Here is a 27,214-nt window from a genome sequence, read left to right as displayed (position 1 = left end):
TACCCCAAAATGATGTACGGTGATTAAAACAGACAAGACCGTTACAAGAAAACATACTTATGACACAATGCTGGTTAATGTGAAAATCCGGTTTTGAGCAAATTTTGTGTTATGCATAAAAAAAAAAAGTGATTCTAGGGGGAAAGTTTAAAAAAAGGGTCTTGTTACCATAGCAACCAATGCTTTGTATGTTCCCGTCGATTGGTCAATACAATTGGCTGCACAAGAATTTATTTTTGTCAATAACCCCACATTGGATAATATTTGTAAAGACTAATTAGAGGCCTGGTTTCCAGGGTAACTGCATAACGTTGAGACATTAGCTCCAGCATTTATACTGATAAAGTTATACGAGAGTCAATGAGCTTTATTGGCAAGAGTGAGAGATTTCGATACTTTACCAATAATTTAAATACATTTAAAATGTTTATTTTTACCACAAATTACATCTCCCATTACATAATTTTGGATTTTTAGTTTAATGTTTCTTTTCTTCTGTTAGCGCAATATAAATTTTATATAACCATTTTTTGTATTACAAGTACAATTATATATACACTTTTTTTTTACATTTCCATGAATAAAAAATTTACTTTGTATCCAATCTTCTTTGTAGTTTCGGTATAAACGGTATTGAATTAACATTTTTTTAATAATTGGAAGGGTCACTTTCCCGAAGGCCGACAATAAAAGATGTTGCGGTCTTTTGTAAAGCGATAAAAGACTGATTTTTTTATTCTCGTTATGGAACGGAAAAAGGGTAGAATTTAATTAATACTCAGGATCCAGAGCAGCTTTTGATGTACTTAAAAATGATTTTAAGAAATTCTAAAACATAATATATTTTAAAATTCAAATCTTGCCATAGTTACACAGCCATGTACTGGCGGCAATGTCATGAGCTCACTGCTTACCATGATGACATCATGTGACAACTTCTGCTTATTCAGAATATTTGTTCTATTTAATTAGAATATAATTAATCGTTTATTCTGGGGATTTGTTTACTTTTTCAACAACTATTCTTCTGGGGGTTTTTTTTCTTCTTTTTCGTGATGTGGTATTACGGAGTGGAAATTGATGGCTTTTACCTTTTTAAAAAAAAAATATATATATATATCTTGCGTATCATACCCCATACACTTCTCCCTACAATTATGCTAAACTGTTGTGGTATTTTGGGCACTTCTTCCTACGATCTCCTGTTGACACCAGTCTTTAAGGATCCAAACTCCATCAATAAGGAAGAGAAGACTTGATGCATGGTGGGAAATGCCATGTTCTAAACACTGAAGACGCATAATGAAAATACCAATCTTATTTTTTTTTAAAGAAATATCACTTACATTTTTTTCCCTGTCATCATTAAAGTTCTTACGGCTTATCAATCAATCCATGTTTTTGGTTGATAGGTCTGGTTGAAAGATGGCCCTGTAAAAATACTGACCCAGTTAACCGATATTTACATTGTGTTATGGGTTATTTTTGCAACTACATTCATTGTATATGGCAAGATACATTGATTGATTGCCAGAGAAGGAAAAAACAAAATGGCTGTCTATGGAATGTCGCAATACCTATAAATTCTACTTTATAAAAAAAAACAAAGTGTTTGGTTATTATAAGCAGGAATAAATGTATTTGTAACACTATGTGGAGCACTATTACTAAATTGAGGCATAAATATATGTCCTTGTGGAATAATTACACATCTTTAACCCACCTTGCTTGAATCAATTCAGGTTCCATCATTTGTGATCTCCTAATTTACCATATATTAGGAATACGTGACTCTTGTGTGAGATGCATTTGATTTTTGTATTTCTGATCTCCTGAGTATTGTAACTGTGGGATTCCATTCTAATTGATTTCAACAAGATTACTCATATAAGCACAGATGTCACCAATCATTTCTGTCAACATCAATGGCAAAGGAGATTTTATGAGCTATTCTTCCCTGCTAATTTGATTTTAAGAGCAGTCGTGTAGGAAATGTTTTAATGGAAACTCATAACTAGAAGGCTAGGCCCCCATAAACATGACCACAAATGCATTTAAACATTTTACTTAAAGAGGTTTATTCACTAATAGTAAAGCCAATTCAGTTGGAAATCCAGTTGAGTTTCTGAGGCCAGCTCAACCAAACTGGCATCAATGGAGCAACTTATCTGTTTCGATAAAGTAAACTCAACTGTCAACGCAACAGTCGTAACGTGAATGTAACAAGTTGAGTTGAAATGTAACGCATAGCAAATTGGTCTTTTAATGGACTGTCGGCTTGTATTAAGTTGTTCAGTTGGGTTGACAAAAGGCTTCAACTTGACCCCTCAGGAGGATCTAAGTCGACTATGAAATGGTCAAACTCAATGAACCAAACAGACTGAAAATCTAAGATGTCAACTTTACCGACTAACTTGACTATTGGGCCAATTTCACCACTACCCAACTCAACAGCTGTTGAGTGCGTCATGAAAAGACTGCATTGGCGGCACTCAACATTTTATGAGTAGGTGAATTACTGTTCATGTTTGACCAGTGAAAACACTGATTTATGTCAACTTCTTCCTAGCACTTTCTTAATTTCATTGGGTGACTATTTATTCCCATGGATTGGCATGAGCAGGTCAAGCTCTTTATGTCAATAGGGAGATTGTAATTGTTATTTCATTGGTTATCCAATATCGCCTCTCAACTGACAACATCCATAAAACCCTACTGGTGACTATCCTAAATAAATACTCTCGAATCAATGATTATATAAAAAATCCCTTAACCCATGACTGGAGACAAAATAGATAATAGATATGGTGGAGTGATTGTGTGAAAACCATTCCTGCACATATATTGTTTTATTTTTAAGCAAATAAATAACTCTTCTATAACAGACAAAAACATTTAGAGATTATGTGCCTCTCAGTATTTGTAGAATATTTGAATCGGGGAATAAATTGTGTAATGTTTGCTATGCATTTTACGCATTCAGTTTTCTTTCTTGGGCTATATACTTGCGAACAAATACGTGGGGAGATTGTGACAATTTCAGTCTCAATTTGAGAGGATTTTTTGCACAAAGTACAGATAACATATCTCATGTGTAATTGGCAATACTACGCTAGTGCTTTAAATGGGCCAAAAAAACCCAAACAAATTAAATTGAGGAAAAAAAACCAAAAAAAACCCAAATGGTGCTAGTGCTTTAAATGGGGCAAAAGTTGAAAAAAAAATCAATTTAAATTGTGTTTAAAAAATCCAAATGGTTTATTCTAGCTATTCAATTATACTAATACCTTTTACTGGTGGTAATTATTTTATATAAAGGGAGACATTATTTTGCTCAATTTGATGAAACCAAATCAGAATTCGGGCTGATCATGCATTTGTTTACATCCTTATTAGTTTTTAGAGAAAAAAATACTGGGTATTTTCCATGTTTTCCCCATTTCAACCAAGAGTGTTGGGTTTAAAAAGTGACGTCAGCTGTTAACAACACACCAATAAATAACTTCAACGAAAAACATAAATATAACAGATATTGCATATATAGTTATAGATTTTAACAGTCCAAAAGTCATGTAAATGGACTTAAAATGATTTTGTGAGCTCAGTAAGTCCCATTTTATTGGCTACCACAGTTTTCCTAAACATTGACTTTTATTATTTCTTAATGTAACACGAACAGAGAAAGTCAAACCTTCGATTTGCATCCCCCCGGTTTCCAGATATGCGGCCAGTCCATTTAGGTCTATATTACATATTCTTTTGGACCACATAATGCGGCGCTCAAAATGAAAGTCCAATAAAGAAAATAAAAAATAAAAACTAAAGAATCTAATGTTTCAGATACGAAAATTAGAATGTTCCACTTATTGGTATAAAATTTGTAATTCTACAGCAGATGATGGTTCAATGATACATTGTCTACGAACACATTGCATTTTACTCTGGCTTTAGTGCCGAACCTGAAATTCATCGTCCATGATGTGTAACGACAGTTTATTACAAGATTTACAATGACATCATACTTACAATCTCTTACTCGGTTAAGTGACGACACACCACGAAAAATGTGTTGCCCACCTGATATCAATGGGAAATACTTTTTTTTCCACAACCAATCACATAATATGCCCCCCCCCAACATAATGAAGTCATGATAGAAGAGACACCAGGCTTCAGTGTACAAGGAGAGTTGCACCAATTGAATGTAGACTATGTCAAATATTATCAAGTTAATTGATGATTCTTGGAGTCAACACTTGGTTCTCGATGTGGGTGACCATTTGTGACCTGATATTTAAGAAGAAATTATCACATGAACATGTCAAAAAAACAATAAAAAAGGGAAAAAATAAAACACTGAAAATAATGCATATTTTAAATCACTATATGTAAAATATGTCCATTTATTTCATTCACTACTTCATTTGATAATTTCTCTTTAAACCAGAGTTTATTTTAACAAATAACAAACAATAATTACACAGAATAAAGCAAACAGAGACAAAATATGACAAAAACTAGTTCTTGTAAGAACTTGGGAATGTGTACCAGGAATGCATTTATTAAAAATAAATATTTTTTTATATATATAATTTAAATTAGTTTTATTATTGGATTATTTTTAATAAATATGTTTTTTCATTTGACTTTACAATAACCATCTCGCCATTTGTTGTTATAAATATTAAGGACTAATTATATATATATATATATATATTGGGTTTTTTTTAAGAGTCTTTAGTTTTGTGTTTTTACAGAATTGGCAAAGTGAATTAATGATATCTCTCTCGTACTTTGCTTTGGTATCAAAAAGTGTTTGGCTGGAATGCTTTGTTGGTTTGCATTGAATATATAATGAAAACAATAAAATTAAAAAGTATAATTTAATTTATGGCTTAAGTGCTGGCCCATTAAACGCAGGCCGATAGATTTCTTAATACATTCTTAGATTTATAATTAATTTCAAAATCTGGAAAGTGTTCATTGGAATAATATTCCGGATTAAATCCAACCCCATAAATTAAATATTTTTTTCTTATTCAACATGATAGAATTTTTTTTTCATAAGCATTTATTTTTGTCATGCATTTGAACAGATTTATGGAATTTTCTGAATTTTTTTTTTATTTTAGAGCATTTGGCTATGACCAACTGACTTTCTGCCGAAGGCGCCAAGTAGACATGTCTTAATAGGTTATTCGAGCGCTTCATTTTTCCCTAATGTTATTTAAATTATCCCTGAAAAAATAAGTAGTGCGTTAAAGAATTATAATTGCTCAAAAGGGAAATATAAGTTCCTGTTTCAGAATTAATAATTCAGTTGCGCGTAAAAATCCGTATCTTAGTTTGTGAGGCTCCCACCAACAATTGCATTTATTTCTTAACAGTGCAAAGGCTCGAGTGTAAACTTTTTTTCATACATTACTATCTTACAAAGTAAATTCTAAATGTACCAAGATTCCGCTGAGACCAAACCTTTTCCCAGTAATGCTTTCTAAAGGAAGAAAGAAGAAAAAAAAAAAGAAAAAAAAAAAAAGAAATTGCATTTACAGGCACAAATTAAGGTAGTGAGTACTTTAAAGTGCAATGATCTTTATAAACAGCTTCCTTATAGTGGTTGTGCAAAATGTTAAGTGTCTTTTATGTATCATAGAAAAAAAAATATGGCGAAAAGCAAATTATTCAAAATGCTTCCGCCAACCCCCTCAAAAAATATATGTTTTCATCTATTAAATATATTTTCTAAAATCTTTAAATTCCTTTGTGTGATATTTTTTTTATAGATAAAATATTTAATGCCCTGATTTTTACACTATTATATCCTTCCGAGAACTGCGTGGTTTGGTACCACGCCGTCTGGTGTAAGAATAAATCAACTGGTGCAACTCACCTTGACTGTGCTCCCGCTACTAACCTTACGTTATACACCGAAAAAAAGAAAATGTTTGAGAAACACCATAAATTTCCCAGATTCCGTTCGCTTTCAACCGCAGTAAACCGGCGCAGAGTTTGTTACACATTTAGAATCCCAGCATTGCATTAAAATAAAAATTCCTCGGTAGTCTTTTTTTATTTTTTCTTACCTTCATCGTTATGTTAAATGCAGTTTAAAACTCTGTATACAATTAAATAATATAAAAAAGCAGGTTTGTGTTAATTAGGGGCATATTTGGTCACAATGGCTTTCAAGAAAGGTTTTCTTTAAAGGAGATCAAATATTAGCAAATATTCCTATCCGAGTTGTGACGTCTTTAGCGTGGTTTAGGAAACATCTTTGAGTTTGTTTCGAGAGGAACATTGCATTGTTTCCTCTTTCTGCCTTCCCTCCGACTAAAGGGAACGGACGCTAGCTTCAGTCCTCATCCATGCCATGCAGAAGCTCAGTGTGCGCGAATGAACATTCCTCATTATTTTGTTGTCTTTTTTTTTTAATCGTACGTCAAATACTGGGGTCGTATGTATTTGAATGTCCTCTCCCTCCCGGCAGCACGTGAACTTCAGGTGAGATGTGATTTTCTACCTTGACAGTTTCCAGGTTTCCCTGACTTTTTCCAGTAATACCTTCTGCGGAGTAAATGCAGTTTTGACCAAAGAACTTCGAAGAAGTTGATAAAGCAATACTTTCCAGATGATTCTTTTCCGTTCTGTGGACGGCATCTCTTTGCTTTCTATGACCACTGTTGGCGATGTTGTATTTTGGGCTCAGGCTACCCAGCAATTCTTTGGAAGGACAGGATTCCAAACCGTCAAGTAGCTGACCCTCATCGTCTGTGTCTGCGTCAATGTATTTATTTACATTAGCATCGTGAAAAGTGAAAGCAATTGCCATGTGTTTTTCAGGAGACTTGGAGGGTGTTCGAGCGCTGGCTGTCGTGTACAATGAAGTTTCTGGACTTCTTATCGACTGGTCAGAATAAAAAGAACTGTCAAGCTTAGAGTGAACGTCTCTGCGTCCTGAAGGACTCAGTATGTTGGTGGTGGGTAGGACGTTACCACCATCGCCTTCCATAAAGTTGACTTTTAGGGACCTAAACATTAAAGGGTTTTTGACCTTCACTAAGCTTTTTGGACTTTCTAAAATAAATGTAGAATGGCAACTTCCATCAGCTTTGGGGTAAATTTCAGTAAAGCTTTCTCCACTAACATCCAAGGATAGTGGCCTATCTCGACCATCTCTAGGATCACGAGAAGGATCCTTCCCAGCATATTTATTAGTTTTATATGGAAGAATTGCAAATGGACTGTGTGAAGACCTTACAGATTCTGGAAATTCAGCAGTACAGCTAATGAAACTGTCTATGCTGGACATGCTCCTCATGTCAATGATGCCCTCCTTGTGAGTTGTTAACAGTGGGATCATTGGCCCAGGAATTGTCTCCATTTCAAGTTCTTCTGGTGGTTTACCAGACGGATTGGACTCTTTTGAAGTAAGTATAGGCTGTGATTGTGTTTTTGCCATTTTGTTATACATATCCTCTAATTGCTGAACGTTAAGGTTTTGTGGACTAGAGCAAGACCTAGTCTTCTCAGGCGATCCCTGTTCTTTTCCATCAAAAGATTTATTGGAGCTGGTTTCTGATAGGGTTCTCTTGGTCCATTTCCATTTGCTTGGAGATAAATGATTATCCTGAACCTTATCTTTTTTCCCTGGAACGTCATCAGTCTTCTCAACAACTACGTCCATGAGTTCTATACTACGAGCAAAGGCATCTTTCATGTTCATGGAGACAATGCTCCCATTTCTTTTCGCCCTTTCGAGTGCTTCTCTTCGTTTGATGGCTTTCTCTTGCCGTTTTTGTTCCTTGTAGAACTCTGAGAAATTATTTACTATAATTGGAATGGGAAGAGCTATCACCAACACTCCAGCAATACAACACAAACCGCCAACTATCTTCCCAAGAAGCGTTCTTGGGTAGATGTCTCCATAGCCAACTGTTGTCATTGTTATGGTAGCCCACCAAAAGGATGCTGGAATGCTTTTGAATTTTGTATCAATCTCATCCTTTTCTGCAAAAAAGACCAAGCTTGAAAAGATCATAATACCCATAGCCAAGAATAGAATGAGAAGTCCAAGTTCATTATAGCTCCTCCTCAATGTGAAACCTAAGGACTGCAGGCCCGTCGAGTGTCTCGCCAGCTTTAGAATTCTGAGAATCCTCATGATTCGGAAAATCTGTACCACTCGCCGAACATTCTGGAACTGAAGTACACTTTTGTTGGATTCTGTGAGGAATATCGTGACGTAGTATGGTAAGATGGCTAGCAAGTCAATGACATTAAGTGGTCCCTTAAAAAATTTCCATTTATTGGGCGATGATAGAAATCTCAGGAGGTATTCCATTGTAAACCACGCAATACAGACCGCTTCTACGTGCGCAAGCTGAGGGTTGTCCGTCGTTTGCCCAAATTCATCTATACCTTGTAGTTCTGGAAGTGTATTTAGTGACAAGGCAATCGTAGACAACACAATAAACAGGATGGAAATTATTGCCAAAATCTGGAAAAAAAAAGAAAACAAAAAACAAGTTTTAATATTTTCTTACTCTACAAATTAATATAATTTGAATACAATTTATAGTATAGTATAGTAAAAATATCTACTTTTGCAGGAAGCTAAAAATGTTAAAATCTATAAGATATAAAAGAAAGTATTTATAAAAACAGTGCATGTAACTATACGAAATTAGTAAAATATATTTGCACAAAAAATGATTCTTCTGTGTCCTCATTTACGACTTGTGGGCTGACATGATCCTGGTTTTTAGGTTAAAAATTAAATACACAAAAAAAATAGAATTTTTTTAAAATATTCGACAGCTATCCCTGTATATTTCCAAGTGGTGGCACAATCTGATGTGTACAATAAGTTCATTTTTACATCTTTCAACATTGACATATACTCCCGTCGATCAGGGTTGCTATTACTGCATATATTTGTATGCGCTAACAGACATTCTAATAAAAATGTCACATCCACGTATACGTACATAATCACCAGCTAATATATCCCCTGCTCCCCTTTTTCGTCGTTATTGACATCCAGTGTTTGCAAAGCTGGTTGATGGTTTCCTATGACCTTAAAGTTTCATTGTCACTCGCAAGAAGAGCTATAAAATCATTTTTATCTGCTTGTTCCGGGAGCGGCGTCATTGGGTCTATACTCTGCCTCCCGTCGACTTTCCAATAAAGGGTCTCTCGTTTATCACTACCTTATGCTGTACGTTATTTTACTGTGTAATAAAAAGAACGCCCGGTATGAAAGAACGCGGTGATATTTATTAACGGATCACACAGCGACATACTGTTTAAAGAGGAGCTATTTTTCTTCTGTTTCATGTCTTTTTTTAATTACAGCTTTAATATTGCTATACTGTAACACCTATACCGTCTTTAATGATTGATTTACCCACTGGACTGAGGGCCAGTCTTGCTTTCTAGGAGCCCCAGGTTCAAAAGTTACTAGTCCCACACATGCTTTTAAATAAACTGGGGTTTTAGGATGTTCTTAGTCTGCCTTAAATCTGGCCATTGATGTCCTGTGACGTCTCTTACTATTTTTTCCAAAAATGGATAGTCGTGTTCCAGAAAAGTCAAGCTTTAGAGCTTTCAGGCTAACCCTCGGACGTATCTGTGGATGACATTATCTGGTCAGATGACACCATCTTTAGGAGAAACCTTCTAGGCTTAAAACCGAACATGTGAGTTTGTGTGCATCGGCTTCACGGCCACGATCGCGACCAGATAAGTAACTCAAAGACTCAACGACTGAATTAAGATAGTTGACGAGAAGGCGGATAACTGGAGGAGGGTCTGGGAAAGTATGTGATAACTTTTAATGGGTAAACATTCATCATGGGATATACACATAAGTTTTGAAGACCTCTAAGGTTTCTTCTTCCAATGAGGAACGACTAAGGTGATCAGCTAATTTGTCCATGGTCCAGGCCCCATAATATATTAGGAGTTCCTCCACTATATGCATTTAATTTAATGTTTGGATACATACTATAGGTTTATAGGTTGGGTTGGTGAATGACAATCCTTAAAGTTACCCAAAAAGTCTTTACTGATAATAAATCTATGGAAACATCAGTGGATTGAGAAGATGAAGTGAAATTGTTGGCTAAGATTCCAAATCTAGCAAATATCGTTTAACAAGAGCTTCAAAGCAAACGACCAAGGAAAACACGACTTTTATTAGCTGAAACTGGCAACAAAACAGGCAAAATGCGGGATTTAAGCCTCAGCTTTCTAAAAGTGAAGCCAGAATCCTGTACAAATATCACTTTCTCTGCCGGTATACAATCGAAATGTCAGATGGTAACACTTCATATTTCAAGAGGGAGCTTTGGATTCCGAACAAGGAATGACAATAAAAAAAAAAGATACATTTCTACTATCAGAAATAGCATTATGTGCCTTTTCCTCAACACAGCAGGAAACTCAGTAGTGACCAGGAGAGAGTTGGCTACATTGAACATCAGGGGCAAGTCCTACTAAGCGGCCCGATGCATTTGAATCACAATACACTCCCCTAGACTATATGTGGCTGGTCCGTACACAACCATCAAGAAGGATCAAGAAGGACATCATAGAAAGGACACAGAAGATCCATCAAGGATCCAGACATGTTCTGCATAAAGTCTTCTTTGCTCTAGATGCCCCCAGTGGCTGTATGTGGAATTACAAGTAAAACACAGAAAGATACTTAAGACAGCAACCCAAAATCTACAGATCAGAGCAGCCCAGTGAGTAGCTGCCCCTCCGGACCCTCTTGCCAAGTGAAACAAAAACCTTACAGCTTTTCACGGACTTAATACTAGCCGGTGTTGGTTGACATGGAGATGACAAAAAAGAAGAGCAACCAGAGTTCCTCTCCTTTCCTGATTGTCTTGATTGAAGCTCATTTTAGACACTCGAATCCCGACCATGACTTCTAAAATCAAAGCCCATTAAAGCCATTAGGCTGTTATCCTTAAAACGAGACCCGGGTCCTAGGACATTAGACAGCGCTAATGGAGATACACATTATCTTGGTATTACTTGGCCCCTTCTAGCTTTTCAGAGACCTTGGTCTGAACGCTTAATCTCCTTTTGATGAGAAAAATACCAGATGGCGGATGAGCCTTTCCACGGGGCAAAATTATGGAAATGCGCAATTCTTTTGATTTTCGAATTGTAAAGGGAAAGGAAACCAAGTTACATCCTCAGCTCATCATTTTCTCGAGTGGAATGAAAGAAAGCTCTGTTTGATCTGGAAGCTATTGTTTGGAAGCTGTACGGAGAAGCGTTTGAAGATTGCAGGTGTTCAGGGCTTTGTTTTCGGGATCCGTCTCACACAAAGCCTCTCCTACCTGCGAGAGCGCTTAGCATCGGCCTCTGGTAGACCTTTGAGGGTATGTGTCGTCTCTAGCTTCCACCATCTGGAGCTACTGGATGATGTGACTAGCAGTCCTCTAACTACTAAAAAAAAAGTCACTCTATTACTGGTTTTATAATCAGATACAAACTAAATAAAGTCCACAACCGGTGAATATCTGAACAGAACTGAAACTGTTAAAAAACAGCATTTTTCTGTTCTGTAAAAAAAGTCAAGATTTAGGTTTAAAGGTTTTTTTCAGGTGGGTCACGTAATTTTTTGCAATTCAAAAAGCACATTTGTGATTGTTAGCTCTGCAGACAACTGGGGACATATATATCTATGCCTTTATACTGTAAGCATAGTATTTTTCTTATAAAATATTAAATGGTTTATAAACTTAAAAAGAATAATATCTTTTCTACATCAGGCTTGATGATCCTAGAGACATCCTTAGGGCAACTTTTAACTTATTAATATTATATATATTTATATACACAGCATATAGATAGAATCTTAAATATTGTTTATTGCAAAGATTTTCTACTTTGAAATGCACATATATGTGTACGTTACAAATGGTTTAACCATTTAAGTGTCTTGTGCAACACATAGCATTAGAAAATAGTCTCTTGCCTTCAAACGGTTAAACCCAAGGTTTGTTTTAAATGCCGGTAGCCCAATAATCTATTACAGGTATCCGGCACTAGGTGGCGCTGTTCTCTGAAACCAGCCACATATACAGCGCATACACACGCGTGTGTATGTCTGTGCATGGTTCTGTATCCATGTGCGTTGTTGCTTTAATTTTGATGAAAATAATTTTTATATTAGTTAAATTTTCTACATGCAAACTGTTACTCTTACAAAAATGTAACTTATCGCCAAAGTAATTTGTTTAATAACACAAGAGTCTTATAACATCCAGAAATAACATTAATCGAACATGAAAGAAGAAGTGCAACCCAGGATGACAGAAGCGAAGTTTAATACCAGGACTGGCCGCTAGTCCTGGGGCATATGGGTGATATGCAAGGAGACATGCAATTAACGGACAGAATACAAAGTTATAAGGCTGCTACTTTTATGCGCTTATAGGTTTAGGATATGTAAAAAAGTAATTGAATCATTAGGAATAAGGGAAAAGCTAGAGGTGGGTAAGATGTAGGGTGATTAGTATCTCCAATTTTTTTAAAATTAACATTGTAGTTATTAGCGTCACGTTCCAACTATAGTTCCATCTTTTGGGTTCGGTTCTAGATATATTCTTTCAGTATATGGCACCTGAAAGACCGCGCGGCTATATGCTTAGCACTCCAAAGGAGGGAAATCAATAATGAAACTTAGAAGGCTCTCGGTGAATTTCCACGAGCGTTTGAAGGACTCTTTACTCGTTATTTCTACCCAAGCCTGGGAAGATGAAGCACAAGCCAGCGCCGGCTTATGAAACGCCGTACACGGATAAAGTATTAATAAACCTTGTTAATAATAGATACGAGCGATCCCCGGGGCTCTGTACCCCCATGATGTAACTCGGAGCAGAAAGCTGGCACGGAACCTTTACTTCTCTAGCTTTAGAAGCAGCCGAATAAATGAATTATGAGGATGCCCGTCTATGTCATCTACCGAACAGAAACGCCTTTCTTGTAGGGAGAAGACCGTAGCTTTCTGCCCCTATTTGTGTCGGAGACGCGTTTATCTTCTACAACCCGGTAGCTAACCGGACCTCCTTAATTATACTCCGACTCTCTCCAGAGTTCATTTCGCTGTTCATTAGAGGACAGTTCAGGATAAGCATAATAGGATTGCCGTTGCTATATCCAGCCTTGTAAGCCAGGAAGTGATCATTGGCCCAGGACACCAAAATTATATCTTTCCACGCACGGTCCCCTCAATCGGGTTTATCAGATTTCTTTGTTTTCCACCATAGTCTGGTTAATCAACACACAGGTCATGGCGAGCGATGATCCAACAACTTGTCTTGTCACCATGGTAACTGATGGGGCTGACCAATGAGCAGAACCATTACTATGGTTGTACCGATGATGGCACCACTTAAGACTTTGCATGGGAATGTTTGTTTTTTGTTATTTTTTAATTAATAATCTCAAAGAACGTAATGGTATCGTTATTGCTCTCTGTCTATATTCTAATGTGTAGCTTAAAATACTCATACAACACACTTTTTATATTTAGTTTTTTGGTAAATCACATATTTATACATTTATATGTTTTCCCAAAGACGTCCTCAAAGTATTGACATGGGCCAAGAATGCTTTGAAGGAACTTTCAAGAGAAATAAGTCACGGCCTCAGACGGAAAGTGAACTCCATTAGGAGTCTCTCCTGTTTTTGTCAGAGCGTGAGATATTGCAAAGTAGTTTCCATCATTACGGTAAATTCGGAACCAGTCCTGAGGGGTTATTAGGACCCAGGCGACAGATATTTCCTTAGGGAACTCCAAGTTGGAGTATTAATAGCGCAAGGCACTGCGCGCTTAGCCTCGAAAATAAAGTGAAAATGGAAATCTTGCCGTTATCATGGGTAGAAATATTATCCTGTCTTTAGATTTTAAGAAATAGGTTTCCGAAATAAAAGGATGAGGCCTGAAATTTTTACGTGCTGAACTATAATTCCCACAATGCGCAGTTACCTAGAACAAGTTAATCAACTCTGACTCCAACTCCCATCTGAGGCTGGCTAAATATGATCATCAGCGGAAGCTCAGCAATAATGTCCCTATTTACGGTCTAATTAGTAAAATTAGCGTTATTTAATGTTCTGAAGTCCCCCAACGGCCTTTAAAAAAGGCTGCCTGAGCCAATCAACAACAATCAGCAACTTAACAGGGGAAAGGAAAGGTAACTTAATGGGGGGGGGGGAGTCATGCAGATCCTTCGAACAGGAAGTCAAGGTGTTTGCTTCCTGACAACAGGAAGTCAAGGTGTTTGCTTCCTGACAACAGGAAGTCAAGGTGTTTGCTTCCTGACAACAGGAAGTCAAGGTTGCTGATCCCAAATTTCATGCATAATGTGTTTTTGTAATACAAATACATTGCTAGTTTTAATCTCTACACCATTGTAACTTAAAATTTGGGGAAGAATAATACATCCTTTAAGCCATATGAAAGCAAAAAGAGCTACGAGCAAAACAAAATCAGCTTTTTTCAAATCTTTCATATTTCTTGACTATTATTTTTATGTTTTGTAGACTATTACTCTATTTTTTGTTTAGTTTCATGAAAATCTATTCTGGTGGTGTTTTCTTTAGTCAGCCTCCTGTCTCCCGAATGTTCTTCTTTTACATAACCTTCGCTGGTTAATAGGGACGCCGTCAATGTCACCTCTACAAAGGACATCTTTTCTTGTTTGACCAAGTCGTTTGATTATCTCTTAAACAAATATTTCTGCCCGATGGAAAGCCGACCCATTTGGGATTTAAATATATATTAAAAAAAAGAAGAAGTGCCCCCGGAGAGACAAATCCCAATTAGGGGAAAGTCGTCAATCCAAGGTCACAGATGCTTTAGACAGCATGTACTGGAAGAGAGCTCCCTGATATGTCTTGTATCCCAGTGTGGATTCTGTCGTCCTTGTCTGAAGGATTCTTGCTCTTGGTGAAATTCACTTAGTTTTAACCTCTACGTTCCAAAATGTTTTAAGCAGCACTTTCTTTTCCTGCTTGTTACTATTACAAGGGTTGGGATTTCTCAGCCAGTGGGTCGTCGTTTTGGTGAAACTTGGGTCAACTTCACCTCTAGGCCGTCAAGCTGGACCTACAACAGTTTGAGGGCCACTTTTTGTACCTACCTCAACATTAGTTTTCAAAATGAGACAGATCGGTCCCATTCGGCCCCCATCTAGTCTGCCTGTTTCTTCTGCTATTGAGACTCAAACCTTAATCAGTCGTTAGTCTCGTCTTAGATTCAGAACCAAATGCCTATCCCATGCATGTTTAAATTCCCCAAAGTATTAGCCTCCATAACTTCTGCTGGAAGGTTGTTCCACTTATCTACCACTCTCTCAGTAAAGTAAAACTTCCATAACTAACCATATCCGAACACTCTGGGGGCTAAAGGGTTTGCCTTAGAGAATGAAGGATATTGACCCTTTTCTGCTTACGCCTATTGTCAACTTGGAAATGTTAACATTTTAATTTATAACACCTTAAATGGAGCCTTTAGTTTATGTCGATGCCGTTTATTGGGCCAACACAGAAGAAGATTTAAAGTTAGGATGGGTTTTTAGGACCTCAGGAGATCTCTTCAGATGGAAACTGACAGAAAGGGAGTTTGGAGGTCCAGAAACAGACCAACGTGGTGGGATCCATTGTGTGTTTTTATCTCCAATTCCAGCGTAACCTTGTTATCAAGTATGGATTTTTTTTCTTTTTTTCACCATCAAAACTATCAATATCTTGTTCCCCTAATTAATTAAAACTCAAATAATCTTTTTCCATTGAAGAAGCTTCTAAGAAGCACTAAAACGTCATCTGAGTGCATCTTAACCCGGATTAGCGCCAGTAAGCGTAAGACCAGGACAGATCTGAATGAATGCTAAAAGTGGTCCAGGACGGTCAATTGACTATTCCTGCAGTGTGAATGAAAACCAATAAATCAGATCAATAGCTCTGCCAATATTTATGTTGAGCCGATAACATCTGCTAATTAAAGCTTTATTTAATATGCAGGTATTTTTAACGTGATAGTAAAAGACACTGGCTGCTCCTAAACAATGTGTTTATTATTAACATGGCTGATTTCATAAATGCTTCTTAATTAATATATATATATACACACACACACACACACACACACACACACACACACACATGACCATTCAAAAGTTTGGGGTCACTGAGCCGTTTTCTATAGAAAACAAGGAAACTAACATAATTACAAAAGGGTTTTCTAACCATCAGTTAGCCTTTTAAACTGAAACTTGGATCAGCGAACACAACGTGCCATTGGGACACAGGAGTGATGGGAGTGATAAAGGGTCAGTGGAACACAGAAGTGATGGGAGTGATAACGGGCCATTGGAACACAGGAGTGATGGGAGTGATAAAGGGCCATTGGAACACAGGACTGATGGGAGTGATAAAGGGCCTCTGTATGTCTATGGAGAGATTCCATTAAAAATCAGCAGTTTTTAGCTACAATAGTCATTTATAGCATTAACCCTGCCTGTGCTGGATTTCTGCAGTTTCATGTTATTTTAATGGAAAACATTTGCTTTTCATTCAAAAAAATCAGTAAAGGAAATAACTGAAGTTGAAATATTTCACAACAACAACAAAGATAACAAATCTGTTTGCGATGTTAACGGAGGAGTTAATTAAATAAGGTTTCCGTGTCAATCATTTAAGGGCCGCCGTAACAAGATATCACTTCCCAATTACTCAAAGCCAGATACCCATTAGATATAATTGGAGGGGTAGATATACTGCACAATGATTGGATGTCGAAATTTGACATTTAATTGGAATTTCATTTACAAAGCAGAGTAAGACGCAGGTCATCTAGTCCCAATTAAGGCAGACTTATTATTTATTGTAACAAAAAATTGTTGCCAAAAAAAAAATAAAAAAAATCGAAACATTCAATTCCAAACAAATTCTGAATAAATTTCAACTGGAGCAAAAATGTTTAAAATGAAACACTTTGGTGACGTTCAAACCTGATTCAAAGTATGGAAAAAAAAATACCTGAGCAAGTTTAGACCTCACAGATATTACATGACTTTTTTTTGTGTGATATATATATATATATTTAAAAAACATAGGGGCATTTAGGTTTTTTTATTTTTAATTATTGAATATATATATATATATATATATATATTTATATATTTATTATATGCCCTTTAAGGTCGGTGGCGTGAGTCTTGTCTCTTCTCATCATTATGGTCCGGTCACTATGAGGTTACAAAAAAAAAAAAGTTATCCTGTAATTGTGACTCAAGATCTCGTCACGGAGGCACCTGACGGCCCTAATTAAAGATAATTCAGTGTGACTGTAGACAGCGTATAATCCAGAGGCTATGTGAACTCACACAGTGGCTCCTCTATGACCTTGTTCTAGATTTAAGAGTATCCCTCAGGGGAGTCCTGATTCTGCGCGATCTAGAGCTATATCGAGCCCTTCAAATGGGTTGAATGATAATCTTCGGTTCCTTTTTTATATGCCTGACCGGTAAACAGCATGAAATTTCTAAATTTGGCCGAGTTATTGCCCTGGTATATATTGAGACATCAGGGGTAAGTATGCAGCCCCAATAATGTGTCTAGAAACAGCAGGGAATGGCTTTATAAATTAAACAGGGTAAATAAAACCCATTCTTCTTCTTCTAAATGCCCCACTCATTTAAAGTGAAGCCCTGCCCCATCCACACCTATAACCACACCCCCTGAAGCAAAAGTGCACCCCTTTGGTGACGGGAAATGGTCTTTAATCATGTAAAATTTTGCCTAATTTATTAATTTTTACTGGGAACACTTAATTGTCATATGACACAAAATCAAGCCATGGTTGTTGCCATAGAAACTGAAATAGTTTTTTTTTTTAAATAAAGGTGATTAAATCTACAGAAAATAAATACATAGACATACCTGTTAACATATATTAATCTAGTTAGCATACTGAAGAACGCAACTGCCCCACAATCTGCCCCAGATGTGTCATAGTGCAGTTCTGTGCCACCTTCGCTCATCCGGTGTTATCTAAAATGTTATCATGTATCTCACAAAAATATGTTAATGTTTTGGCAAGCAAAGCTGCTGGCAACCCTTTAGTAATCAGGATATTTGCCAAGATGCCTAAGAGCACCAGGACTGTTGGCAGCTATGAGTAGCTTCTCATAAATTTCCGGACTACCAAATAATGCTCGCCAGCCTACGTCTAGCCAGATACCGGCTAGCGTTACCTGATGGCTACCCCCTAATGCAGGCTAATTATCTGCTTTTATAAAACATTCATTTAAATTAAGGGAGGAGAAAAGACATAAAAAATGATGCATTTCAGGCGGAATGAGATTCCCCCCCCCCCCGTAGTCACGATTTTTTCGAATCTGCGGCTGACCACGGAATGTCGGCTACCATTTGTGCCATGAGTGAGCAATTTATCAAAGACAGACGCGGTAATAAAATGGTGAAACATTTCCCATCTGTGCTTCCCTACACTCCAGATTCTATTTTCCCAGCGACCTCCGCTCGGTTAAACGATGCCAGTCGCAAAGTGTAAAACTATTAGGGCATACGCAAGGATGCGTGGGCGTCAATGTATCCATCGGCGGTGCTGCTGCGGTAATCCTGGCATCGCCTGATAGCGTTATGTTCAGTAAACACTGTTCGTCATGTCGAGGCAGACGAGTCGTATGTTAAAGCGACTTTGTCATCTACAAATATTTGACGTTGATCATTAGAGCGTAAAAAACCTGCCTATATGTTGTGCCGATATTTTCCACGTGTCACACTGCAGTCCCCCCCCCCCCTAATAAAATATTTCATTTATTCCGAGGCGCTTTGGGCACTCAGTTAAACCTCCTCCTACTTCCTGTTTTCTGCACCAGTTATAAAACGTGTTACAAAACAACTGCTAGACGAGTAGCCAATCAAAAAGTGGGTAGGTCAGCTGCATGCTGGGATACGCCAGGAATTTAAAGTCTTTTAATATCCTAAAAACAGACATGTATGAGGTCATCAGGACGTTAGATGAGTGTCGGAGAGTTGATGGCCCCCCCCACGCTTTTTTGCCTTGAGGCACCTAGAACGTGGCAACCGAGCTTGTATTAAAGAGACCGTGATCTGGATATTTGAAATTATGGGATAGAAAGTTTGGAATGTTTGAGAATTGTTTTCTTATAATTAAATTGTTTTGTTAAATATTTGGTTGTTCTTTATAAAGAAATGTATTTTTTTTTTAAATGTTTACATGTGTTTTTAAATAGTCCCCCGGCCTGATTTGCCCCACGATCGCCTCCAGCTATATAATACTTTTGCGTGGCAAAACTTATCTGGAAATCTCTTTTCGCTGTTGGCAGCTGTAGGGAAGCGCATGTTCGGAAGGTAAATAATTAATCGGAGCGCTGCGCTGCCTTCGCTTACGTTGGCTCTAAACATGTAATTTGGGAATTCAAGAAAGTTAACCAATCCTCCAAAAATGATGCAGTAATAATGTAGGACGCTGAATGCGCATTCTTATAACCCACGCTGTGGCTTTACAGTTTGAGGACTTGTAAATGTAAAGATCAAGTGGGAAAGGGGCCTTAAATTCATGGGTTCAGTTCCCTTTGTGACCAGTGGATGTATATCTCTGGTGGCCCCGGCCACCCTGTCCGTTGCTGGCATCTTCACTGCATTAAAAGGTGCCACGCACCTTTAAGACACAAAGCGCGGGGATATGGCATCATATCCCGGCACTCCGTTACTTAAAGACACATATAACCTTTAAATGTGCTGAGCAACTGGGCCATTCGGGTAGATCAGAGATCTCACCTATAATCAGCCAATTGGGCAACAGCACACTGGAGCCCTGATCACCCAAGGGGGTGATCACCCTCACCCCCCCACCAGTTGGCCTAGGCCAGATTACATCACTGTTTATGACATCAGTACGTGTCACTGTCTGCAACAAATTATCGATGTGCATATTGCTCCATAAAGTAGCCGAGTCTACCAATTACTCAGGTTGTCATAATGTGATGTCACATTATGTGGGTGGAGTTATGAGCACATGTTCCGCCCCGAATGCTTCTGACCCCTCCCCTTTACTGCATGCAGAGTGCCCTGAGAAAATAACCAATGTGGTGCCAACATAACCCAAGAACCCAAAACATCAACATTTTGGCGGCATGTGCCATCAAGCCAATACATTCTATTTTTTTGCTCTATACATTGGCTTGCATTGTATGTATCAGCGTGGAGCATGGGAAACATTTACATAATTTTTTTTGCTTTTCCAAGTAACTGAAAAGTAATATTTCATTACAGATTCCCTTTAAATAACGCGGCCTGCCCGGTAATTCCTAGAGTCTCCACCGTTCGCTTTACGCTGAAATGGCAATCAGCGAAGGGGATTTAAATTGCTTGCCGCGTAATCATGACATTTATTGCTTGGGTTTGTTTTGACTCCATACAATAGCCACTAATGGATAGCATTGATTTTTTTTTTCTTCTTCCCTTTTTGCATAGAGCAGTGAATTCGGTGCCAAAAGCTATTCATTCCTGTAACAATAATTACCATTAAGTGTCACGTGTCACCTTTCAGGACTTGTATGGCTAATGACATATTCTCCGCTATTAAATGCTCGTCTTTTGTGTCACCCACCTGACCGATGTCTCGTCTGTCATTTCATTTATTTTTGTGCATGGCTGGTAAATGCGTGTCCATGTTGGTCACGTGTGGGTACACGTTAGAACCCAGCCGCTCGGGGAGAATGCATTGGGAGGGGCTGACCTATATATTGGGTAAAAGATTACCGAGGCTATAAGTTTTTTTTATTGTAATCTAGAATTTGGCCGGGATATCCCTACAACAAGAAGAGTCCTCGTCTCTACTTCAGGATCCCCAATGCTGATCAGATGTTCTTGTGCTCCTTGAATCAAATGTTTGAGCGGTCCTCTTTCAGCGAAGGGGCAGCGACAGGGCAGATCTCCAGGAGCAGCACAATGGGGGGGGGGGGGGTCACCGTCATACCTGGGACCCTTGCAGTGGCTGACGTTGGTAGACGGTCCTGCTGATGTTGCAGGCGGTCCGGTTGATGACGCAGATGGTCCCGCTGATGTCACAGGTGGTTCCGCTGATGTCTGATGCCCACTGACCTGGCAGGCCACACACTCCTGCAACCTGGAGTTCCCCCATAGTGACTCAGAGAAGCGGTGCTTCATCCGGAGTCTCCGGAGAGTTCCTAGGTATGCACATTGTACCCCCCAAAATACTCTAGGCTCACCTAAGATGGATATACTTCACAGATGACCAGGACTACCCCCATATCGATGTTAGCACACAATCGACGCACAATGAGACAGGAACTTGAAAAGCGCTTACAAGCAACGCATAAACTACAATTCCCATAATCCCTGGAGATACACAGGTTTCTAACCTCAGTCCGCGATTAATAGCAAGTGATACGGCAGTGCAGTTCAAGAAGAGATTGGATAAATTTAAACAGATGACATCATCTCTACATAACCCAGCGAACCGACAGGCTGTGTTTGCCGTAAATGCCACTTATATTACACATAAATTGGCAACAAAGGGACACAGAACGTTCATCAATCTCTCATTAGTCATCTGTACAGCAGAAACGGTGCTGTAACAAATGACTTGGCATTTGGTTTCACTGAAATATGTTAAGATTTGGTCGTCATTGATGGCTATCACATAGGAAAAAATATCTATTTTTCATTTAGTTTCCTCTGTGGGGTTTCTTATGCTTTATCTCAAAATAACGGCTAAGAAAACTCGACACAAGTGAATGTGGAGAGATTCCAATTAGGTGTCATTGGAAGTCTTGGTAGCCCTAGTGGATATTCATGGAATTGCAAGGAAGAAAACATTTTGTTCTTCTTGAAGATCTGGAAGGAAACCATAAAGACGTCCAATGGTCCCCTGCCCAACAGAAGGGTTTGTTGCGGCCTGTGTTCCCTCTAAGGTCAGTGGATCAGGAAAGAAGCAGTCATGAAAAATGCATCTGGCAGGGTTCTTAAGGTTCTTACAATAATTGAAGGGTGCGTTTTAATAATGCGTTTTTTTTTGGTTTTTTTTTAACAGTTTTGGCTTAAATTAGGTTACATTTTGGTACAGAAATGCTAACAAGTAAAGAATCAAAATAAAGTAGGGAGTGCAGAATATTTCTTCTTTCTAAAGATTGTCCTGACAGCACAGATCTTTGGTTCCCAAACAATAAAGTTTTGGTACAGTGTAGAAAGAATTTTGGAACTATATGAGCCGAAAGTAAACACAGACGCGGAAATGGACAGGGGCCAGAATCAATGAACCTCTGTCAGCCAGAGGAAGAGGGAATGCATTTATTTTGTCACCGTGTGTATTTTAATACAGAACCGATAGTGAATTATACAGGAAAATTGATGTGGATTATTAGAGTAGATTAGAGGGTAGTAATTCAAGTAACAATGTCTTAGATTTGACATCTTGAAGCTTTGGCCACCTGTGTCCAAAAGTGGTATAAGTCCCACTGATGGGTCTGTCCAGAACAAACTGGGACTGTTTTCAGCTTGGCTGTTTCAGTGTTTACAGACTCGTTTTAATGAAACTCTAAGAGGGAGGCCCCTCTGTCTAAGATGTCCTGTCATTGGGATCTGTTCCCTAATTTAAGACCACTCAATGTTACTAGACTAAGCCAACTCGAAAAGCAACTCTTTCACAAAAAGTTAAGTTGCTCTTTTGTTGGACACAGAGTCCTCTGTTGAGTTGGGGTGAATTTAATGCTGTTGAGTTGGGAACCAAGTCTCCTGTTGAATTGGGTACAAAGCTGATGAGTTAAACACTAAGTCTACTGTTGAGTGGGGTATGGAGCTGATGAGTTGGACACTAAGTCTACTGTTGAGTTGGGTTGAGCGCTGTTGAGTTGGGCACAGAGTGTCCTGTTGACTTGGGTTGAGTGCAATAATGTTTAGTACGACAATGAGTCTCCTGTCGAGTTGGGTTAAGTGCTGTAGAGTTGGACACTAAGTCCCCTGTTGAGTTGACTGGAGCTGCTGTTGAGTTTAAAATGGCTATAGTCAAGGTGAACCTCAAGCGTGTGATCCAATTACTAATACTGTCTTAGGGTCTGTCAGTCCAGTTAAGTTGAATGGAAGATCTGGGCATCTCTTCCTGAGAGCCCTTTTCTCAACTTGAGTTTAAACTTAACCCAACTTGATTTTTGTGAATAAACATGTTATTCAACTTTGCTTTTAATAGCAACTTTCTGCTAGTTTATGGACGAAACAACTTGAAGTCGGGTCCTCATAACTGACAGCGCCTCATTTGAGCTTAAAGTCTATTTAGCATGGACTGTATTTCTGTTTGAACTGGAGCTAAATAAGGCTCAATGTTTTTATAGCAGTGGGACGAATGGTTCTTAACGGTTGCCAAATTTTCTAAGTTTCCAATGTTTAATCTTTAAAGAGCCATAGCATGGAGCTTTCATAAGCTTAGTAGAAATCAATGCGTTTCAATCAAGCAAATGATCGTTCCTACCTGGATACGATGGATTTCATTAACTGGAGGACGCGTGTGCATATTCAGCGGCACACTCAGTAACTAGGCAAATGCCGAAGACTAATTACAAAATGTAAATGAGTCATTATTCGTTTGCCGATGGAAGATTTTCCATTGAAAAAGAAAATTCCTGCCGAAATGCAAAAAAATCAATCGCAATCACTGTCCGTTTTTAGAATTCAGAATCATCCCAATCTCCACTTATCTTAAAATAATAAGGTTACCTATTTAGAGGTATTTTCTTATATATTTTCCTCGCCATGTCCGCATTTCCAGACGTGATTTTTTTTATTTTTTTTTATTTTTAGGTTCGGTGAATATTTGCCTATACGATGCAAATTTAAAAATCAGATTTTCAAACACATAATATCATTTAACGCTCTATCATTGTCATCCAGATACTCCTGGAAATGGCCTTCGGTGTATTTTAAAAACAATGCCATCTGTCACCATCGGCGCTTGTGGTTCAGCCAATCGTCTTCCAGCTTCTGTTCATGTGACGAGTCAGTTGATCATGATGTGTATTGGGAGAGACCACCATGAGCTAGAAATGTCTTGAGTGTTAAATGGGTCAAGGTCTCATTTCCTGAACTAAGAGACAACCTTGACCCGATCAGTTATATGTCGTTCTCCGGACCTCAACTGCTGCGTCAGTGATTATAGAACGACAACTGTGTCTTTTACAGTCCTGAAAACCTGGGACATACCTCCCAAGTGTCCCTGTTTAGTGTGGCCAGTCAGTCTTTGTTCCCCAAATCCCTGTTGCCCCTCTTTTCTAGGAGGTCATAGCCAGGTAATGTTTGCTGGGTATGAGGGTATCGCAGGGTTCTACAGCCCTAAAAGCCCCAATAATGTGTATAGAAACAGCAGGAAACTGCTTTATAAATTAAACAGGGTAAATAAAACCCATTATTCTTCTTCTAAATGCCCCACTCAGTTACACAAATACCCTGCAATGGGGCATAAAGTCACATAAAAAGTCTAGGTAAAGCCCCACCCCAGCAACGTCTCTAACCCCACCCATAATCACACCCTATTTAATTAAAAGTGTCCCATTTTGGACATTTGACACATTGGGCCAATATTAAGGTATTAGGTCTGATCTCATATGTTCCGATCACCCTTTGTCGCCCGTACAAAAACATTCACCATATCCACGTATTCCTTCAAACCGTAGGGTAACTAGATGCCCCCTTTAGTCAGGGACCCGCGAAAAATGCATCCCTGATGACGATGAGCTTTACAGAATAGTTTCCCCATTATGTTTTTTCTGGGTAAACGGAGCATTTGGTCATTTTGAGCTAATATATTTCCCCGAAGAGATTCATTTTTGTCACATTTGTGCTACTTTGCTGCAATTAAAATATAAATATTTCCCTTAATAGCCACATAATCCATCACATAATCCCCTGCAAAATGAGCATCGCTGGCTTCAAGCGTTTGTTTGAAGATCAAATGAGAAAGATAATTTCTGTTTCATTAACAGCATTTGCTGAGACACCCGACAGCCAGGTTGTTAGGACTCTCCTGGTAAGTTGTGGCCTGTTGGCAGGTATGCTCTGGATATACAGTTACAATGCAAAGCTTATCATGCACGACCCGGCTAAGGCACATGGGGTTTCTAGTCTATCAGTGCCTTCTTTTGTGTCACATGACAATAAAGCATTCCCTGAATAATATAATGAAACTATATTTGATATGATTAAATAATTATTTCTAGAGAGGGTTTGAGGCGACAGCATTAAGTGGAACAGCACCTTTAAAAAGGTTGTGTTTCCAGGGTATTTCCACCCGTTATATTATGTCTACCCTGTATCCAGGCTTTCGCCTTAGGCTCCGTTTCCGAGGATCACAGGTATTCCCAGGTTCGTGAGCCTTGCTGTCTGGCTCTACGTTATTGATCTGCAGGTTCCTATTTCCAGAGTCCTAAATTCACAAACATGAACATAAACCCTCGTCTGTCACTAAGCAACCCTCGGAAACCGAAGCGGCGGACATAAGGTGAACAACACGAAAACCGCGAAGGGCGAGCAATTAACCAAAACGGCGAACCAGAGACCTTTACAGCCTCTCACACGTGCAATAATAATAATAACGGCAATATGGCCAGCACAATGTATGGATCAAAAGAGGGCCAGGACTACATTTTCTGATGGGCATCGGTGCATTTTCTATAAGATAGAATTTCATGTTCAGATTGCGCTACAAAGTATCAGACATGGAAAAGGATTCCGCTTATATCTTTATCTATTCAGATATGAGCAAGAAATATGGCTGCCAGGGTAGGTTGCCTACAACGATGTATTGCTGCACCCCTGTGGGCATACAAGGGGGATAGATACAGAATATATTACACTACCGTTCAAATGTTTGGGGTCTTCATGGAAAACAAGGACATTTCTAGTCGTAACACAATTGCAAAAGGGTTTCCAACCAGCAATTAGAAATGTCCTTGTTTTTTAAAGAAAAGTACAATCAATGGTTGAGAAATCCAGCGCAGACGGGGTTAATGCTGTAAATGACTATTGTAGCTGGAAACGGCTGATTTTTAATGGAATCTCTTCATAGCCGTACAGAGGCCCTTTATCACTCCCATCACTCCTGTGTCCCAATGGCCCTTTATCATGCCCATCACTCCTGTGCTCCAATGGCCCTTTATCATGCCCATCACTCCTGTGCTCCAATGGCCCTTTATCACTCCCATCACTCCTGTGTCCCAATGGCCCTTTATCACTCCCATCACTCCTGTGTCCCAATGGCCCTTTATCACTCCCATCACTCCTGTGTCCCAATGGCCCTTTATCACTCCCATCACTCCTGTGTTCCAATGGCCCTTCATCACTCCCATCACTCCTGTGTTTCGATGGCCCTTTATCACTCCCATCACTCCTGTGTTCCGATGGCACGCTGTGTTCGCTGATCCAAGTCTAAGTTTAAAAGGCTAATTGGTCATTAGAACCCTTTTGTAATTATGTAACAGCCAGAAATTTCTTTGTTTTGCATGAAAACAGCTGAGTGACCCCAAACTTTAGCGCACGTGGCCAACCAGATCAGGTGATTGCGGGTTGTACTTGGCATCACATAGCTGCACCTTGAGTTGCAGCCAGCACAGTCATTTCAGATGCTGGCCCATCGCTTGGCCTACGGACAGGGAGCTTAAGTAGCCGTTCCTTTAATAAAAGATAGATCTTTGAACTTAAGACTATGTAGTTCAGTTTAATTGGCGTCTTGGGTTTCTTGCAGGACGTTTTATTTGGGGGTTGGTACCGGGTTAGCCGTGAATTTTTAAAACATGTTCTTTTTTGGGGGGGGGTCTATAATAAAATAAACATTAGGGTGTTGGAATTGTTTCGTTTGATTAATATTAATGCTGTTCTCGAGGTTTCAGGAAGAATCACATATCACGTTGTAAAGTCGGAGGTGAACAGGATTCCTTCGCCCTGAAGTAAAGCTCTGTCGAGCAAGCTGTGAAGTCACAAGTTTCACCGCGACGCGGAGAGTCATCTTTCCTTCCTCGTTAATAAATGAGGATCTATACAGCGTCCTGCAAGTGTGGGTTTCTGTTTGCGGACATTGATTCTTGGTAAGAGGGGGGGGTCCATCATCTGCAGCCGTAAAAATTCACAAAGGTCC

The 27,214-nt window shown here is 38.7% G+C and overlaps 1 protein-coding gene across 1 annotated transcript in view; it reads right to left on the bottom strand.

Annotated features, from left to right (window-relative positions):
• Positions 1–6,439: 6,439 nt before the first annotated feature.
• LOC149279303 (potassium voltage-gated channel subfamily B member 1-like) overlaps positions 6,440–27,214 on the bottom strand; it is a 51,277-nt gene continuing 30,502 nt past the window's right edge. Inside the window, exon 2 of the mRNA XM_089501367.1 lies at positions 6,440–8,497. Coding sequence (XP_089357493.1) covers positions 6,440–8,497 — 2,058 coding nt within the window. The remainder of the gene's footprint in view (positions 8,498–27,214) is intronic.

Source organism: Sceloporus occidentalis, unplaced genomic scaffold (genome assembly GCF_023333645.1).
Source record: "Sceloporus occidentalis isolate IW3139 unplaced genomic scaffold, rSceOcc1.0.p SCAF_173, whole genome shotgun sequence".
Lineage (NCBI taxonomy): Eukaryota > Metazoa > Chordata > Lepidosauria > Squamata > Phrynosomatidae > Sceloporus > Sceloporus occidentalis.
Note: the sequence above shows the minus strand (reverse complement) of the source record. Positions and strands in the feature narration are given on the sequence as shown.